Source organism: Schistocerca serialis, chromosome 1 (assembly GCF_023864345.2).
Source record: "Schistocerca serialis cubense isolate TAMUIC-IGC-003099 chromosome 1, iqSchSeri2.2, whole genome shotgun sequence".
In the NCBI taxonomy this organism is placed as follows: domain Eukaryota; kingdom Metazoa; phylum Arthropoda; class Insecta; order Orthoptera; family Acrididae; genus Schistocerca; species Schistocerca serialis.
The window spans coordinates 1,158,889,650-1,158,911,130 of NC_064638.1; the positions used below are offsets into that span (position 1 = coordinate 1,158,889,650).

At 40.6% G+C, this 21,481-nt stretch overlaps 1 protein-coding gene across 1 annotated transcript in view; it reads left to right on the top strand.

Moving 5' to 3' along the window:
- Positions 1-21,481, top strand: part of LOC126418077 (aldehyde dehydrogenase, mitochondrial) — a 125,885-nt gene that overhangs the window by 72,998 nt on the left and 31,406 nt on the right. Inside the window, exons 2-3 of the mRNA XM_050085165.1 lie at positions 18,155-18,259; positions 18,426-18,527. Coding sequence (XP_049941122.1) covers positions 18,155-18,259; positions 18,426-18,527 — 207 coding nt within the window. The remainder of the gene's footprint in view (positions 1-18,154; positions 18,260-18,425; positions 18,528-21,481) is intronic.

Genomic DNA, 21,481 nt, shown 5'->3' on the forward strand with positions numbered 1-21,481 from the left:
AAATGTAGATGTAGAAAATGGTGCGTCGCGATCAAGCGCCAATCATAGAGCAAAACTCCGCTACTACTAACGTGGGAAACTCCCAATCGCACTCCCCCCCGCCCCCCCCCCCCCCTTCAGATTTACCTGTAAGACGGCTCAGTGATTAGCCCGTCAAAAACCGAACACAGATCAAGCATGAAAACAGGAAGAAGGTGTACTGAACTGGGAAGAAAAGCAAAATCAAAACAGCGAACGGTCCAAGCTCTAGCTGTGCAACATCAAGAAAAGTTGAATAGTCGACAGTCGAGGCGTGGTAGTTCAGTGGTCACGGTGTACTGTCAACTGGACAAGCAGTGTTCAGAGCTCCCTCATACCATATTTTTTTCATGACATTATGAAGTGTGTGTCCGATCATTGAAATGTTGCTTCGCAGTCGTAGCAGAATAAGAATACGTTACCGTGGCAAGTAGATGTGATGAATAGTGACAGCAGGCGAGATACTACATACACGCCTCACAGAAATGGAAACAACAAATAAATGGGTATGAACTACGTTACAACAAACGAATTCAAGGGTTAAAACTTCCGAAACGGAACACAGTTTCAAAAACGTTAAAAATGTTTTGACAGAGCGCAGAGAAATTGTATGATTGTGAAACTTGCGTTCATTTGTTGCAGCTTAGCCGGCCATGGTGGCCGAGCGGTTCTAGGCGCTTCCGTCTGGAACCGCGCGACCGCTACGGTCGCAGTTGCGAATCCTGCCTCGGGCATGGATGTGTGTGATGTCCTTAGGTTAGTTAGATTTAAGTAGTTCAAGTCTAGGGGACTGATGACCTCAGATGAGTCCCATAGTGCTCAGAGCCATTTGAACCATTTTTTGTTGCTGCTTATGTGACAAACTGTTATGTTTTCATCATCTCATTGGGAGTGATCACATTCGCGTTCCATACGAACACCTATATCTGGCAAGAAGACATACCTCGCTCACTTACAAGGCGTACAAATTAGGTGCGTCGGTAAGACATTCCTATCATATGATACACCTACTGTCACTAATGTCGTCTATGACATACCAGACGTGTTTCCCGGTGGAGGATTGGGTTGACTTGTCGCCTTACCATCAAACTTTTGCGGTTCCCATTCGAAAACCACTTCCTTTCGGCTGCTGATTGAGTAGCTGTGCAGAATCAACTGTCATAGGTATGTGGGGACGCAGAACCACAGGATCTGCCCCCAATATCACTGCCCTACCGCAGCAAGAACAACTGTGTCTTTGCCAGATCAGTTCTCTGTAGTACGCGCTCTATGCTACAAGCATTGTGTGTACCCTGCGAGAATAAAAGTATTCAGAGTAAGTGACGGAAGTGCGAGAGATTATTTATCGTCGTAATTACCATTGCTGCTCTCCACTACCTACAGTTCCCTAAGTTAAACCTCGCTGTTGCAAACGGACTTAAACCACGACATAGACACAAAATTGAATATAGCGAAAAGCGAAAAAAATAAATAAAAAGCTTCGGAGGAAGGAGGATTGTACACGGGTCGCCCGCTTGACAGTCGAACACTGTGATCAGAAAACCACGACACCGTTGCTGTTTATAGCTCCTGTATATTGCACTTCTTGCTCTTTGTCAGTTCACTGTATTTTTTTTTACAGTTCAGTGCACCTTCTCCCTGTTTTCATGCTAGATCTGTGTTCAGTTTTTTACGGGCTGTTCACTGTGGACCTCTTACAACTAAATCTGGGGGGGGGGGAGGGGGGGGTGATGGGAAGTTTCCCTGGTAAGAAACGTGCGCACCAGCTCTGTACTCGTGACGTCACACACTAATCTACCAATCGCGGGTTTTCGCGCCAATGGCACTGGACTCACATCAGAGGGCGTCTGAAACTAGTAATGCCAGCTTACGAGGCTTGCAAGCTATTTTCTGCAGCATGTTTTTTCTAAAGCGGCCGATGATTCTCTACAGATGCGGTGCGCAAAACATGAGGAAGCGGCCGCTGCTTACCGCTTGTGGCGGCTCCCCGTCCCCGGGCAGACACTGGGCTAGACGAGTTTGTAAAGATGGACAGTGAGCGGTTTGCTACCCCCTGGCATGTCTCTGCAGGAGTTTGTGACACTTGCGCGGGGTAACACTTGTACGGAGAGGGAATGAATTGTTGATATTTGCGAGGAGCTCAGGACACTGTAGTTAGTGGACAGGGTAGGGTGTTCCAGAACTAGGATACACCGGCCTGTCCACAGCTACCTGCGGCATATTCTGGGCAAGCCTAAAACACATTTCCCGCACAAAGTTTGCTGTCCTGCACCAGTTCGTAGTGAGCTTAGCTTTCTTTCAGAGTTCAATACTGCAGTTGACCTCTGATTGGCAAGTGTTTCAGTGCTGGGATAACGGAGTTCACCGAGATCACCAAAGGGAAGCCTTTACTGATTGACAATGGGGATCATTATATAGTGGATTATACAAACGAACAAGAAGTGTCTTACTGGCGTTGTCTAAACTTTAAAAAGATTAAATGCAGAGCAAGGGTACAACTCCAGTTCCACGAAGTCCACCTGAATCTCTGGTCTATGCTCCCAGCAAAGTGCCGTTTTCCGTAGCATTCTTTAATCGCCCCGTCTCAGCTCTAACGCAGCATTCTTTAATCGCCCCGTCTCAGCTCTAACGCACTGTGTCTTCTCGCGCACGTAAAAAGCATTCAGAAACCAGTGAGACCAACACCATGTTAAAGAACGGAAATGAAGGTACACTGAAGAGCCAGAGAAACCGAGCATGCAGAAGTGCCGCAACACGATGTGGCGTGGACTCGACTAATGTCTGAAGTAGTGCTGGATGGAACTGACACCATGAATCCTGCAGGGCTGTCCAGAAATCCGTAAGAGTACGAGGCGGTGGACATCTCTCCCGAACAGCATTTTCCAAGGCATCCCAGAGATGCACGATAATGTTAATGTTTGGAGTTTGGTGACCAGCGGAAGTGTTTAAACTCAGAAGAGTGTCCCTGGAGCCTCTCTGTAGCAATTCTGGACGAGTGGAGAGTCACATTGCCCTGCTGAAATTGTCAAAGTCCGTCGGAATGCACAATGGACACGAATGGATGCAGGTGATCAGACAGGATGCTTACGTACGTGTTACCTGTCGGAGTCGTATCTAGAAGTATCAGGCGTCGCATATCACTCCAACTTCACGCTCCTCACGGCATTACGGAGCCTCCACCAGCTTGAACAGTGCCCTGCTGCAATGCATAGTCCATAGATTCATGAGGTTGTCTCCATACCCGTACGCGTCCATCCGCTCGATACAAATCGAAACGAGACTCGCCGACCAGGCAATATGTTTCCAGTCATCAAAAGTCCAATGTAGGTTTTGACGGGCCCAGGCGAGGCGTAAAGCTTTGTGTCGTGCAATCATCAAGGGTACACGAGTGGGCCTTGGGCTCCGAAAGCCCATATCGATGATGTTTTGTTGGATTGCTCTCACGCTGACACTTGTTGATGGCCCAGCATTGCACTCTGCAGCACTTTGCGGAAGCTTTGAACTTCTGTCACGTTGAACGATTTTCTTGGTGGACCTATTCTTGCAGGATCTTTTTCCGGCCGCAGCAATGTCGGAGATTTGATGTTTTACCGGATTCCTGATATTCACGGTTGTTGTTGTGGTCTTCAGTCCTGAGACTGGTTTGATGCAGCTCTCCATGCTATTCTATCCTGTGCAAGCTTTTTCATCTCCCAGTACCTAATGCAACCTACATCCTTCTGAATCTCCTCAATGTATTCATCTCTTGGTCTCCCTCTACGATTTTTACTCTCCACGCTGCCCTCCAATACTAAATTGGTGATCCCTCGATGTCTCAGAACATGTCCTACCAACCGATCCCTTCTTCTAGTCAAGTTGTGCCACAAACTCCTCTTCTCCCCAATTCTGTTCAATACCTCCTCATTAGTTATGTGATCTACCCATCTAATCTTCAGCATTCTTCTGTAGCACCATATTTCGAAAGCTTCTATTCTCTTCTTGTCTAAACTATTTCTCGTCCACGTTTCACTTCCATACATGGCTACACTCCATACAAATACTATTTAAATCTATACTCGATGTTAACAAATTTTTCTTCTTCAGAAACGCTTTCCTTGCCATTGACAGTCTACATATTATATCCTCTCTACTTCAACCATCATCAGTTATTTTGCTCCCCAAAAAGCAAAACTCATTTACTACTTTAAGCCTCTCATTTCCTAATTTACTTCCCGCAGCATCACCCGACTACATTCCATTATCCTCGTTTTGCTTCTGTTGATGTTCATCTTATATCCTCCTTTCAAGACACTGTCCATTCCGTTCAGCTGCTCCTCCAGGTCCTTTGCTGTCTCTGACAGAATTACGATGTCATCGGCGAACATCAAAGTTTTTATTTCTTCTCCATGGATTTTAATTCCTACTCCGAATTTTTCTTTTGTTTCCTTTACTGCTTGCTCAGTATACAGATTGAATAACATTGGGGATAGGCTACAACCCTGTCTCACTCCCTTCCCAACCACTGCTTCCCTTTCATGCTCCTCGACTCTTATAACTGCCATCTGCTTTCTGTACAAATTGTAAAAAGCCTTTCGCTCCCTGTATTTTACCCCTGCCACCTTTAGAATTTGAAAGAGAGTATTCCAGTCAACATTGTCAAAAGCTTTCTCTAAGTCTACAAATGCTAGAAACGTAGTTTGCCTTTCCTTAATCTTTCTTCTAAGACAAGTCGTAGGGTCAGTACTGCCTCACGTGTTCCAACATTTTTACGGAATCCAAACTGATCTCCCCAGAGGTCGGCTTCTGTCAGATTTTTCCATTCGTCTGCAAAGAATTCGTGTTAGTATTTTGCAGCTGTGACTTATAAAACTGAAAATTCGGTAATTTTCACATCTGTCAACACTTGCTTTCCTTGGAATTGGAATTATTATATTCTTCTTGAAGTCTGAGAATATTTCGCCTGTCTCATACATCTTGCTCATCAGATGGTACAGATTTGTCAGGACTGGCTCTCCCAAGGCTGTCAGTAGTTCTAATGGAATGTTGTCTACTCCCGGGGCCTTGTTTCGACTCAGGTCTTTCAGTGCTCTGTCAAACTGTTCACGCAGTATCGTATCTCCCATTTCATCTTCATCTACATCCTCTTCCATTTCCATAATATTGTCCTCAAGTACATCGCCCTTGTATAGACCCTCTATATACTCCTTCCACCTTTCTGCTTTCCCTTCTTTGCTTAGAACTGGGTTTCCATCAATGCTCTTGATATTCGTGCAAGTTGTTCTCCTTTCTCCAGAGGTCTCTTTAATTTTCCTGTAGGCAGTATCTATCTTACCCCTAGTGAGATAAGCCTCTACATCCTTACATTTGTCCTCTAGCCATCCCTGCTTAGCCATTTTACGCTTCCTGTATATATCATTTTTGAGACGTTTGTATTTCTTTTTGCCTGCTTCATTTATTGCAAGTTTATATTTTCTCCTTTCGTCAATTAAATTAAATATTTCTTCTGTTACCCGGGGGTTTCTACTAGCCCTCGTCGTTTTACCTATTTGATCCTCTGCTGCCTTCACTATTTCATCCCTCGAAGCTACCCATTCTTCTTCTACTGTATTTCTTTCCCCCATTCCTGTCAATTGTTCCCTTATGCTCTCCCTGAAACTCTGTACAACCTCTGGTTCTTTCAGTTTGTCCAGGTCCCATCTCCTTAAGTTCCCACCTTTTTGCAGTTTTTTCAGTTTTAATCTACAGGTCATAACCAATAGATTGTGGTCAGAGTCCACATCTGCCCCTGGAAATGTTTTTACAATTTAAAACCTTGTTCCTAAATCTCTGTCTTACCATTATATAATCTATCTGATACCTTTTAGTATCTCCAGGGTTCTTCCATGTATACAACCTTCTTTCATGATTCTTGATTAAGTTATGCTCTGCACAAAATTCTACCAGGCGGCTTCCTCTTTCATTTCTTAGTCGCAACCCATATTCACCTACTATGTTTCCTTCTCTCCCTTTTCGTATTCACGGTACGCTCTTGAAATGGTCGTACGGGAAAATCCCCACTTAATCGCTACCTTAGGGATGCTGTGTCTCATCGCTCATGCGCCGTCTATAGCACCTCGTTAAAACTCACTTGCCATTTTTATTTTGTCGGTATTTAACTGGATGTTACTGTCATTTTTGCCAACCAGAACTTCCTCATAATTCAATGCATCATCTGCAAAAGACCATTGACAGCAGCCAATAATATCGGCTAATTCATCAACGTAAACATAAGCAGTAGCTATCCTATTAGCTCCTTTGGGACATTTCAAATATTGCTTCAGTGGATGTAGATGACCATCGGTCCAAGATGATCATCTTCGTCCTCCCCGCTGGTCGCAAACGTAGGAACATACTTTCGTTAGCAGGCATAGATCTGACACGTAATCAAATGCATCTTGAAAGTCGTGGCGCACCATATCTGTGTGGTTTCACCTATCAAGGGTGCTGAATGGTTAGTGCAGAACGCGAGTTGGATTTCATGTGATCGACGTTTTAAGACAGTAATCTGATTTCCACTGAGAACGTTGGTTTATTCCAGATGTGTCATTGTGTTTGAAATCTGAATACGTTCTGGTAGTCGGCTACAGATATATGAATGATATAGGGCGATTGTTCTGTGTGTCAGTTTTGTTCTTATTTAATTGTGAATGGACGTGGCTTCTTTCCCAGCCATGAGCAACATTTCTTATCTCAAGGGTTACACCGAAAATCGCAAGTTTTTATATGGAACTTGACTCTACCTGAGTTCTCAGGCCTTTTTAAATTTGTCACTTGAGCTTTAAGACCGCTAGCACTTATTAATATGTCAATTATCCTAGCGACGGTGCTCCGATTGAGTGGTAACATTTCTTGGTTTTCCTTTATAAATGATCGTTTGAAGGCTTAATTCAACATTTTGGATTTTGCTTTGCATTTTTATATTTCGTTTCCTGTCTTGTGCTCAAGTGTGTAGACACTGATTTTTCTTGTCACTTGCACACTTTGATTCTTCCGTCGCCACTTTGTAGAACTTCTGAAGCATGGAAAAAGCACAAAATTATACTGTTCAGTATTAGTTTATTAGTTTACCGGTTTTCGGATTACAGAGACCACCGTCAGAGTATAGTTTAACGATGGTTTTGTCAGTCTGAAATCGATTAACTCGTTCATCCGCTCGATACAATTTGAAACGAGACTCGTCCGACCAGACAACATGCACGAGTCATCAATCATCCAGTGTCAGTGTTGATGGGCCCAGGCGAAGCGTGTCATGCAGTCATCAAGGGTACACGACCGGGCCTTCGCCTCTGAAAGCCCACATCGACGATGTTTCGTTGAATGGTTCGCACGCTGACACTTGTTGATGGCGCAGCATTGAAATCTGCAGCAATTTGCAGAAGAGTTGCTCTTCCGCCACGTTGAACGATTCTCTTCAGACGTCGTTGGTCCCATGTTTGCAGGACCTTATTCCGGTCGCAGCGATGTCGAAAATTTGATGTTTTACCGGATTCCTGATATGCACGGTACAGTCGTGAAATGGTCGTACGGGAAAATCCCCACTTCATTACTACCCCGGAGACGCTGTGTCCCATCTGTCTTGCGCCGACTATAACACCATGTTCAGATTCAAATCTTGATTACCTGCCATTGTAGCAGCAGTAACCGATCTAATAACTGTGCCAGACACTTGTCTTATATAGGCGTTGCCGACCGCAGTACCATATTCTACCTGTTTACATATTTCCATGTTTGATGTGCCCAATCTTGAAAGCGCATGCCTATACCAGTTTCTTTGGCGCTTAAATGTATATCGTGCATGAGAAAATGGCGCTATCCAAAACCGGCGCCGAGGCAGCTATGATGTGCCACTGCCCATAGATAACTGGGGTGAACGACGGCTGTGGAGATGTGAACGGGCGAACAGACTTGAAACAGATGAGCAAGTGACCGCCCAGATGAACCAAGGGGCTACCAGCAGTGTCTCGTCAACGGTCGTTCAGTCGACATTGCTGCATGTGGGCCTCTGTAGCAGGCGCCTGGTTCACGCACCGATGCTGACTGATGTTCATCAGCGACGAATCCTGGAATTTCCACGACAATGCTGCAACTAGACGGCCACTAATTAGTGACAGGTGGTCTTTTCAGATGGATAGCGTTTCATGCCCCATTGGACAGGTGGGGAAAATTTTCGTAACATTCCGTGGGGTGATCTCGTCATTCTGGAAGGCACAGCGGATCAACACAAGTATGCATCTGTCCTTGGGGGGGCATGTCCACCACAATGTGCATTCTTTTTTCCTCGACACGATGGCATCTACCAGCAGGACAACACATCACACAGATCTCAGTGTACATGTGCGGCTCGAAGATCACCAGGATGAGATTAGCATATTCATCAGGCCACCAAACTCTCCAAATTTAAACGCAGTCGAGAATGTGTTGGGCCACTTCGATCGGGCTGTGCGCGCTATGGATTCTCAACTGAGAAATGTAGTGCAACTGGCCACGGCACTGAAGTCATTCTGGCTCCACAATCCTGTTGGCACATTCCAGAATCTCATTCACACTTTTTCTGCACGTCTCACGCTGCAAAAGGTGGTCATTCAAGCTTTTGACATATTGTCACATTAACGTGACTGGATGGTGTATTTTGGTGCTAAGTCGTAGACACAACACCAATTTTAGTCGTGATGCGTAAGAGAGAGAGGAGTATTCTGCATGGCGAGCGTGGAGTAGGTGACGACGGAAGCAAAATGGCGAAATAAGAGAAGAAAATGTAGATGCCTAAATTTTCTCGCATTTGTGAAACTCATAGCGGTAGTGACTTACCACTTATTTGCAGCACTGTACGTCCTTCGGATTACTCCAGAACCTTGCAGGTATCTCGACTGATGACTTTTCCTGACTTCTAGTTTGAACTGAGGGGGACATCTCAATGCATTACGCTAGTTAAAAAATGGTTCAAATGGCTTTTGAGCACTATGGGACTTAACTTCTGAGATCATCAGACCCCTAGAACTTAGAACTACTTACACCTAACTAACCTAAGAACATCACACACATCCATGCCCGAGGCAGGATTCGAGCCTGCGACCGCAGCGGTCGCGCGGTTCCTGACTGTAGCGCCTAGAACCGCTCAGCCACTCCGGCCGGCATTACGCTAGTTACCTGCGAGGAAAATAAACTGAAGAAAGGCTGGCATTTACTGTCTGGTTCTTAGCAACTGGAGATATTGAAGTGAGTACCTGTTTAGCATTTCATTAGCTGCTGTATAACATTGTACGAGACATAATTCAGTAGATATGACGTTAGAAACGCTGAGATACCTGAGAAAGTGCCACAGCAAGCACGGCATTGTAATTTAGTAATTATTTACCACTGACTCCATTCAGAACACATTTTGCAGACAGTAGCTACATATATCACTGGGTGGACTTAGAAAATTATATCATTGTATGCTATGTAGTTCAGACATAAACAGTATACTACGTGAAAATGAAACTGTAAGGCGAAATTCGCAAGATGTACTGGTGAAATATGTGTACAAATACACTGTGTGATCGAAAGTTTCTTGACACCTGGCTGTAAATGACTTAAAAGTTCGTGGCAATATCCATCGGTAATGCAATATGTTCACCCACATTTAGCCTTGATGACAGCTTCCACTCTTGCAGGCATACGTTCAATTATGTGCTGGAAGGTTTCTTGGGGAATGGCAGCCGATTCTCCGCAGAGTGCTGCATTGAGGAGAGGTATCGAAGTCGGTTGGTGAGGCCTGGCACGAAGTTGGTGTTCCAAAACATCCCAAAGGTTTTCTATAGGATTCAGGTCAGGACTCTATGCAGGTAAGTCTATTACAGGGATGTTATTGTCGTGTAACCACTCCGCCACAGGCTGGACATTATGAACAGGTGCTTGATCGTGTCAAAAGATGCAATCGCCTTCTCCAAATTGCTCTTCAACAGTGGGAAGCAAGAAGGTGCTTAAAACATGAATGTAGGCCTGTGCTGTGATAGTGCCATGCAAAACAAGTGGTGCAAGTCCCATCCATGAAAAACACGACCACACCATAACACCACTGCCTCCAGATTTTACTGTTGGCACTAGAAATGCTGGCAGATGACGTTCACCGGGCGTTTGCCATACCCACACCCTGCCATCGGATCACCACATTGTGTACTGTGATTCCTCACTCCACAAAACATTTTTCCACTGTTCAGTCGTCCAATGTTTATGCTCCTTACACCAAGTGAGGGGTCGTTTAGGATTTACTGGCACGATGTGTGGCTTATAAGCAGCCGCTCGACCATGAAATCAGTTTTCTCACCTCCAACCTACCTGTCATAATACTTGCAGTGCATACTGATGCAGTTTGGAATCCCTGTGTGATGCTCTGGATAGATGTGTTCCCATTACACATTATGACCCTCTTCAACTGTCGGTCTTTGTCAGTCAACAGATGAGGTCGGCCTGTGTGGCATTGTGCTGTATGTGTCCCTTCACATTTCCACTTCACTATCACATCAGAAGCAGCGGACTTAGGGATGTTTAGGAGTGTGGAAATCTTGCATAGAGACGTTTGACAAAAGTGACAGCCGATCACCTGACCACATTGGAAGTCCAGGAGTTCTGCGGAGCACCCAATTCTGCTCTCTCACGATGTCTAATGACTACTGAGGCCACTGATATAGTGTACCTGGCAGTAGGTAGCAGCACGTTGCATCTAATATGAAAAAGTATGTTCTTGAGGCGGGCTGTTCTGATGCTTTTGATCACATAGTGTACATGTGAAATATGCTAAATATGGGTGAAGCAACAACTATCCTTTTCATAAGTGTTATATATGTGTGAAATGTATTTGAGATTAAAGCCATGGGTAAAAAGCTCATCCTAAACCCCTGGAACGATTTCAGTCAAATTTGGTTCCCATATTAGTTACAGTCTGAGAAGAAATACTGTAGGGTGGTAAGAACCACCAGTGTCCTCTTGGGTTGACTTTGATAACATGGAGAGAGAAAGGAGAAAGAGGTGATGGACAGACATTGAGGAGGAAGAAGGAGGAGGAAGAAAAGGAGGAGGAGGAGGACAGAGATAGTGGAGGGGAAATGGACAGAGAGAGCAAAGAGGAGGAGATGCACAGAGAAAGGAAAGAGGAGAAGATGCTCAGAGAGAGGAGGTGATGAAGAGCCAGAGGGAAAGAGGAAGGAAATGGGCACAGAAAGGAAAGAGGAGGAGATGGACAAAGAGGGGGGGGGGAGAAGGAGGAGGACATGGTTACAGAGGAGGGGAGGGGGGAGAGGAGGTGGACTAATAGAAGACTGGAATAAATAAATACCTGGGCAATGCCAGGTTTTACAGTCAGTCTGGCGATAAACTGGTTAAGGTTTAATATTGAAGCAACCAGACTGTCACATTAAGCTGTCTTTTCATGTCAATAGGATGAGAAACTGCTGCAAAACTTTATTTAAATAAGATAATGAGTTTGCTTCCTCTGAGCAAGGAAATGCAAAATAAAATTATAACAAAAACACAATTCCTGGAAAGGGACGTTTTCTCAACTCTTAATTATAGCCCTTCATCTTTTATTCTGAATTATTAATTTATGCAATACTGTGAGGAACAAATACAGTTTGTAGTGTCTTATACATCATACTAAAACCAGGGTACAGTAGCCTGCATAAACAATAAAATATTGATTTAGTTGTACTCAAGATTTTTTAGGATGTTACACACCTTGTGATTTATTAATTACAATGGTATTGTTAATATGTTATGTGAGTTAATCAACATAATTCATTTAAGAAATATTTTTTCAGCAGTCTTCCATTTTTATTACATCTGTGTGCACAATTATAAAATTGTTATATCTGCATATAAAGAAATTTCAGAAATGTAGGTTTGGGGGGCGGTAGGGCACAACTTAGACAGTTCTACCAGGGTCACAGGATTACCTCTGTATAGCTTTGATAGGATATGCTAAAAAAGGCAGCATCATTGTCCACATTGTTGAAGAACCACAGACAGAACACAATCTGGACATAAAGACCATGACTGTGGGACTGCTAATGCAATTGTAAGTGCTAAGAGTAAACCTGATGGGTGGATTGTGAAGAATGATGAATCAGGTCGCCATTTGGCCATCCTCATTTAGCCTTTCCTGAATTACATAAGGCAAGTAATCCCTTTGGACATAAAAATACTGATTTCCTTCTCCCAGTCTGAACTTGTGGTCCTATGATGTCATCATTCACAGAAGTTTAAATCCTATGCTATGTTCCATTTTCACACTGTTCACACTGATGTCTTTCCATACTCCTACGTGAAACAGCTTTCCAATGGCATACCAACTATTTTGTTTTCATCTCCTGTAAATCAAGTGTTAGGCGATTAGTGCTATCTTGTTCTACAAGCAGCATCAATTCCTTAATGTTAAATCATTGACATGGGGCTCAGTTAAATTTTATTATTATTATTATTATTGTTATTATTATTATTATTATTATTATTATGACGACGACGACGACGACGACGACGACGACGACGACGATAGCCAGTCTCCAAAACAAAGACAATCTCTGAATCTGGGACGTGACGATCTAGAGACAGCAGTGCTAACCATTAGACTGTGAACTGTGGGCATTATTATTATTTCTTTCCTTTCTCAGATGTTATGTTAATAATAATAATAATAATAGTAATAATAGTAATAGTAATAGTAATAGTAATAGTAATAGTAATAACAATAATAACAACAACAACCCACAAGTCGAAACAACAACAACAGCTATCAACACAATCATACACAACAAAATAATTGAAAATACAACTATGGAAGAGTTAAAACTACTGGTTTATATAGGAGCACTCACTACACTAAATATACACACTAGGCAGAGATCAGAACCAACCAACACACAGAAGAAACCCACAAAACCAGCATGGCAACACAGGCTACAGATCAGAATAGAAAAACTGGGAAAAGACATCGGACAACTAACACAATTTATAAGAAATGAAATATCAGACAAAAAACGAAAAAGGTTAGGTAAAATCTCACAACAAGAAGCGATAGAGCAATTAGATGAAAAGAAGTAGAAATTACAAGCATTGGCCAAATGACTTAGAAGATACAAAAAAAAAAAAATGAAAATAGAAGGAAACAAAACCAAACATTCAACACAAACCAAAAGAGATTTTACCAGACAATAGATAACACACACATCAAAATAGACAATCCACCAAACATAACAGACATGGAACACTTCTGGAGCAACATATGGTCAAACCCGGTACAACATAACAGACATGCACGGTGGATACAAGCAGAAACAGACAAGATGATACCACAAATGCCTGAAGTGATAATTTTGCAACATGAAGTCACCCGAGCAATTAATTCTATGCACAATTGGAAAGCCCCTGGAAAAGATAAAATAGCAAATTTCTGGCTAAAGAAGTTCACCTCAACACATTCACATCTAACTAAATTATTTAACAGTTACATTGCAGACCCATACACATTCCCTAATACAATTACACATGGAATAACTTTTCTGAAACCTAAAGATCAAGCAAACCCAGCAAAATATCGCCCCATAACATGCCTACCAACAATATACAAAATATTAACTTCAGTCATTAAACAGAAATTAATGACACATACAACACAGAACAAAATTATAAATGAAGAACAAAAAGGCTGTTGCAAAGGAGCATGAGGTAGTAAAGAGCAACTGATAATAGATGCAGAGGTGACATATCAAGCTAAAACTAAACAAATGTCGCTACACTATGCATACATTGATTACCGAAAAGCTTTTTATAGTGTACCCCACTCATGGTTACTACAAATATTGGAAATATACAAAGTAGATCCTAAATTGATACAGTTCCTAAACATAGTAACCAAAAATTGGAAAACCACACTTAATATCCAAACAAATTCAAGTAATATCACATCACAGCCAATACAGATTAAGCGTGGAATATACCAAGGAGACTCATTAAGTCCTTTCTGGTTCTGCCTTGCTCTGAACCCACTATCCAACATGCTAAACAATACAAATTATGGATACAATATTACTGGAACATACCAACACAAAATCACACATTTGCTATACATGGATGATCTAAAACTACTGGCAACAACAAATCAACAACTCAACCAATTACTAAAGATAACCGAAGTATTCAGCAATGATATAAATATGGCTTTTGGAACAGACAAATGTAAGAAAAATAGCATAATCAAGGGAAAACGCACTAAACAAGAAGATTACATACAGCGACTGCATAGAAGCGATGGAAAAAACATATGCCTATAAATATCTAGGATAAAGACAAAAAATAGGAATAGATAATACAAATATTAAAGAAGAACTAAAAGAAAAATATAGACAAAGACTAACAAAAGTACTGAAAACAGAATTGACAGCAAGAAACAAGACAAAAGCTATAAATACTCACGCTATACCAATATTGACCTACTCATTTGGAGTAGAGAAATGGAGTAACACAAACCTAGAAGCACTCAATGCACTTACACGATCACAATGCCACAAATATAGAATACATCACATACATTCAACAACAGAAAGATTCACCTTAAGCAGAAAGGAAGGAGGAAGGGGATTTATCGACATAAAAAACCTACATTATGGACAGGTAGAGAATTTAAGAAAATTCTTTATAGGACGAGCAGAAACTAGCAAAATTCACAAAGCAATCGCTGATATAAATACATCGGCTACACCATCGCAATTTCATAACCACTTCTACAACCCTTTAGACCACATAACATCAACAGATATGAAGAAAGTAAATTGGAAAAAGAAAACACTACATGACAAGCACCCATATCATCTAACACAGCCACACACCAATCAAGACACATCCAACACATGGCTAAGAAAAGGCAATATATAGTGAGATGGAAGGATTCATGATTGCAATACAGGATCAAACAATAAACACCAGGTATTACAGCAAGCATATTATTAAAGATCCCAATACCACAACAGATAAATGCAGACTTTGCAAACAACAAATAGAAACAGTAGACCACATCACAAGCAGATGTACAATACTAGCAAATACAGAATACCCAGAAGACATGACAATGTAGCAAAAATAATACATCAACAACTTGCCATACAACATAAACTAATAAAACAACACGTTCCCACATACAAGTATGCACCACAAAATGTACTGGAGAATGATGAATACAAATTATACTGGAACAGAACCATTATAACAGATAAAACAATACCACATAGCAAACCTGACATCATACTCACCAATAAAAAGAAGAAATTAACACAACTAATCGAAATATCCATACCCAATACAACAAATATACAGAAGAAAACAGGAGGAAAAATTGAAAAATACATCCAACTGGCTGAGGAAGTCAAGGACATGTGGCATCAGGATAAAGTTGACATTATACCAATTATACTATCAACTACAGGAGTCATACCACACAATACCCACCAGTACATCAACGCAATACAGCTACATCCAAACGTATATATACAACTACAGAAATCTGTAATTATTGATACTTGTTCAATTACCCGAAAGTTCCTAAATGCAATGTAATCAATATAATGGAAGGAAACATTCCACGTGGGAAAAATTATATATAAAAACAAAGATGAGGTGACTTACCGAACAAAAGCGCTGGCAGGTCGATAGACACACAAACACACACACAAAATTCAAGCTTTCGCAACAAACTGTTGCCTCATCAGGAAAGAGGGAAGGAGAGGGGAAGACGAAAGGAAGTGGGTTTTAAGGGAGAGGGTAAGGAGTCATTCCAATCCCGGGAGCGGAAAGACTTACCTTAGGGGGAAAAAAGGACAGGTATACACTCGCACACACGCACATATCCATCCACACATACAGACACAAGCAGACATATTTAAGGACCGGGTCCTTAAATATGTCTGCTTGTGTCTGTATGTGTGGATGGATATGTGCGTGTGTGCGAGTGTATACCTGTCCTTTTTTCCCCCTAAGGTAAGTCTTTCCGCTCCCGGGATTGGAATGACTCCTTACCCTCTCCCTTAAAACCCACTTCCTTTCGTCTTCCCCTCTCCTTCCCTCTTTCCTGATGAGGCAACAGTTTGTTGCGAAAGCTTGAATTTTGTGTGTGTGTTTGTGTTTGTTTGTGTGTCTATCGACCTGCCAGCGCTTTTGTTCGGTAAGTCACCTCATCTTTGTTTTTATATATAAATGCAATGTAACATATACAGTACAGTTAAAAGGAAGTCACACTTGGTCAAGGTCCGCGTCACTTTCCATTTTTAACCAGACATAACGTCTGACAAAGGAAAGAAATAATAATAATAATTATAATAATAATTATATTATTATTATTATTATTATTATTATTATTATTATTATTATTATTACACACTTTACAGGTCTTTTATCAGACCACATGAAACATTCATGACTACTTGTTCTTCCTGTTCTTCCAGTACTCCTTCATTCATTAACTAAAGGCTCTCTTCCTTTCTTCAGTCCACTTTGGTCTTTGGGCTTTAGATGCTGTTTCCTCTGACATCACCTCCCACTTGTACACCTTGTGTCTATAGATGCCTTTGTCCATGATGTCCACTGAATCTATCCTAGCTCTTTCCAGATGAATTTTGACTTTTCATCCAGTGTGTAATGGTCTTGAGTCCCAGTATGTACCTGATGATTCGGCTGGTGGGTCTGGTCTGTGGGAGTCTGCTGATGTGTCCATAAAATTTTAGTTGCCTCTTTCTAATGTCCACTGCAATGTTGGAGAACATCTGTGCGGTGTCCCTGGAGTGATGCCTATATCCTTTGTTTGTGAGTTTTGGTCCAATAATTTAATGATTTTTCTTTCCTGTGTGAGAATGTTCTCAAGGTCAGCCTTTGTGTGTAACATCAATATATCACTGGCATATAGCACCTCAGGTTTGATTACAGTTTTGTAGTGACAAATTTTGGTGCAGGTGGACAGATGTTTCTTGTAAATACCCTGTGTTTTGTATAAGGCTCTCCTCATTTTCATTATTATTTTTTTATTATTATTAATGGAAAAATGAAAAACATCATTTAATTGAAAAAAATTATTTTGTTTCTTTTTAGACTTCAGATATATTGTGTACAATTTTCCACTCACTGACCTATTATAGGATGCTGCTGGCACCATCATAATTAGTATGATCAGGTGAATAACTTCATTAAAACAGTTTTTTGATGTACCTGGTTCAGCAACAGTTCTTCTTCCAGTGAATGATGCGTTACATTATTGCATACCAGTGCTAACGTTTTGTATCATTTCTGACTGCGTGTGTGAAGCCTGCCCAGATCAATGTCTGCTGTGTGTATTCCAAGCAATTGTTGAAACAGTTATATCAATGGAGCACTTGTTTGGCAGGACACTGAAAAGTGTCTCTTAAAAATAGGACTGTCGTCTTAGAGCCTCTCGGTTGAACAATTGACCAGTCTTATTCACAAGCGGCTCAAGAATGTAAAGAGTTCTTTCAAATAAGTAAATCCAGAAATATTGATTATAGTAATCAATACAAAAATTTATGAATTCGTAAGAAGTTGTTACATATTCTCACTCATAGCATTAAAACCCATGAAGAGAGGAATTTATCAAAATTAATGAACAGTGATTTTGTACGTAACATTGTTTGTCTGGCCACTCCTATCATTAGGGAGGTGGGCACTAAATATTATTTGCCATGAAAATTCCATTGGTCAGACATGAACCCGGAATCTTGCTTTTTGTAGGCAACATTCTTACTGACTGCATTTGGTGGGCATGACTCATGACCATCCCTCACTATTAAGAGTACTCAGGAATTTTAGGGATTAGTTCACTTGCACTAATGAAATATCCCTTACACATAATGTGCTCGTTGTTTTAGTAGTTATTTTTGCATAACTTTCGGCATCTGTCATCCATTTTTGCAGTTTTCTGTATTGGAAGCTAACGATCAGATGTTTCTGTTTTCTAAAAAATACTGTAAATACTATTCCATCTTGCTGTTCAGTTAAAGCAAAAGATTAGATATGCTGGACTTTTCTCCTTTGTTGCAATAGTGCCAAGACTGAACAGAAAAAACATCATTTTGTCGTTTGTTTTTAGCTCTTCATCAACAACCAGTTTGTGGATGCTGTTTCTGGAAAGAAGTTTGCCACCATCAATCCAGCTACTGGCACAAAGATCATAGATGTTGCTGAAGGTGACAAGGTAATTGAAGAATCCTTTTTCAGTTTTAATATTCTTATAGTGCTTCCGAAAGAAGCTAGTGATACAACACACTTTATTTCAAATATAACTTTGTGTCAAACAATCATTAATATGCTTTGTTTGGACTGAAAGTTTACGTATATAATGTTCTCTGTTGCATTTCCAGGCTGATGTTGATCAAGCAGTTGCAGCTGCCAAGGCAGCTTTCAAAAGAGGATCTGAATGGAGGAATATGGATGCTTCAGCAAGGGGCAAGCTAATGAATAAGGTACGCATGGTTGTAAAGTTTGTCACCAAGTGTGCCAAGTGTAAGCTATCAGTATTTGATTTCATGATAATTCAGTTTTGTTGCATATCACTATTTGAGTTCATGTAAGATTAGTATACTTCAACAATATAATATTGAAAACTTTTCATGCGTCACATCCATGACTGAGTCTGATCTGACGTTGCAGGAACGGGGACAGATAAATTAAAGAAAAAGCCACAGGGGCTGACATTTTGTAGTTTGGTGATGTTTTTGTGAGTCAAATTATTTACAAGTACACTACAAAAGCAACATGGAACTTTAAATGTTGATAGCTCTAATCAAAAATTAAAGACTCGACAGGAGGTATTGCAATATTCTTTACCAAGTGATCAAAAAGGCTTAAACTATTTGCTATGCACAAAAGATCAAAATTTCAAGAACATAGGCTTCAAATAAATACACTTAGTAAAGAAAATGGACATAGCAGTAAGACAAATTATATAAAATTCAGATAATTACCTACTAACTTCAATGATGTTTTTCTAATATTAGCTGAAAACACACGGACAAAAAAGACCAGAAAGGAAAAGAGGTCCATCGGACGTGTATTGCAGGCCACCACCAGACATCAGTTTTGCCAAATTATTCATTAAATAGATCACCAGATCCCAGAAAAGCAGTAGCTCTTCTGGCCATGATGGTATTGAAGCTGAAGCACTAAAATCTTGTGCTGACTTGGTGGTGTCCCTTCGAGTTACCTTTGTAACGAGTTGATGAGAAGAGGAGTATTTTCCTGAAAGACTGAAATGTGTGGGGTAGTAACACCCATTTGTGAAAAAAGATGTGATGTGCATGTGAACTCTAATTATAGATCCAACTCCCTCCTTCGTGTGTTCCGTGTTCTCTCTCTTTCTTTTTCTTACAAAAGAACATTGAACAATCTCTGTGAGAATGAATAGCAGCTCATTTCAGCTTCTGTCAAGGTTCCTCTACTAAGAAAGCAATATATCATGTGATGAACATAGTGCTGGTAGAAATAAATAAGAGAAATTACCTTATTGGCGTTTTATGTAATCTTGCCCAGGCCTTTAACTGTGCAGATTATGAATTCATGTAGAGAAACTAAAATGTTACAGCATCCGTATGTATATAATAGAGGGGGTGAGGGTACAAATGGTAAAAGTGCTAGCTGAGTAAATGACAAAGATAGTTAAATAGCTAGTTATGAATTATATGAGTTAGTATCGGAATATTGGCTACCTTATCCTAATGGTTGGTTGGTATGTGTATAGTTGTAGGTATGGTTAGAGGTTGTAATGCCTCTGCACTATTTTTTATAATATACTAAAAATACTTTTACTCCTTGTGTCTTAAAACTGTTTACAGTAAAACAGTTACAAGTGCAATAACATTTTATTTACAGTGCTGTGTTTTTAAAGATTTTTTTTTTTTTACAGCGCACATGATGTACATAGTACAATATATGTTCATTGTAAAATGGGAACATGTGTGAAATTAAAGTGAAATTAATATAACAAATTGAAGAGCAATAGGCAAATAGCAGATAAAATGAAAATACCAAAACAAAAATATATTGGTGTGTTTCCAACACATACGAGGGATTATTTGTAGTCATGTCTATAATCCTCTCACAGTCTGTGTCTATGTAATCACAATCATTTCCTTCTGTGGTATGTCTTGAAGAATGTCCTTCCTGGGCAACACTCATGGTGGTATGTCTTGAAGAATGTCCTTCCTGGGCAACACTCGTGGTGGTTTACCATTACATTGTGCGTTTTTCAGTCTTCCTCATCCCCTTCTTTGACCATGTCCTGAATCTTTCTCATTGTAACTGCTGTCAGGGAATGGGATTAATTGTTATAGAACTCATGATAAAGTGGAGGGATGTAGTTCTTCATCTCCTGGACAATTTTCCATATCTCAAATTTTATTCCAAACTCATTTTGATACAAAGGCTGCAGAAGAGGTATTGATAGGGGATGAACACTGGGGGTCCTAAAATCCTCTTGTGGTATTCTTCCATTGTATTTTGTTTCCTTTTGTAGGCTTAGCAACTTTATCCTTTGCTATGGTATCCATGGCTTTAATCGAATGGAAGTTTTCTGTTCTCATTTCCACTACGGGAAACGTTCTGCTGATCTGCTTCACTGCATGTCTTGGGGAATGAATACATGTCTGAAGTGTTTCTTTGCCTTTTCATGGAAACCACAGTCTTTCACATTCCGTATGTGTGTGGCAAGTTTAAAGGACCTGTTGTGCTCAATATGCTGATTTGCCTCAAGATGTAAAGGCAGTATTTCAAATATTATAAGGATTCTTAAGTGTATGCATTAGGCTATAGCTGTACTTTCAGAAAAGTACATACCTGAACAGTGATTAAAGACAGCAACAATTGTCATTCTGTTTTACATTTAAATTATACTAGTTCTATTCTAAATGCAGTCCAGGCTTAGAACTTAAATTTTATCATCACAGAGTACAAAGCTATGCAGGAAGTCACATGCACTTCCTTTGCTCTGAAGAGATCCACACTTTAGCTTTCCAGATGTGCATTTAGATAATTTTCTTGTGAAATGTCACTTGCACTACTTATACCACTTGTATTCTTAGCCCCTGAACTGCCAATACATTTAAACTCTCAAAGAATTTCTTATGTGAATGTTCTAGATGTTTCTGAATAATAATGGTTGAAATTTTTGTCATTAGTACAATAATTCTGTGCAAAGTTTGGCTGAAAGTTTATACTTTCAGGACCTTGGATCACATCTGTACTAAAAAGTGTATATAGTAACTTTAGTAGAGACATCATTTAATCTGTGGAAGAAATGATGCATGACACCACGTTTTCAAATTTTCTACAGAATCGGAGGACACATTCAGTCTTCTTTTGTAGGACGATGTTTCCCTACTACTCTTGATCCATGCTGTTATACTGATACATAAGGTGTCTC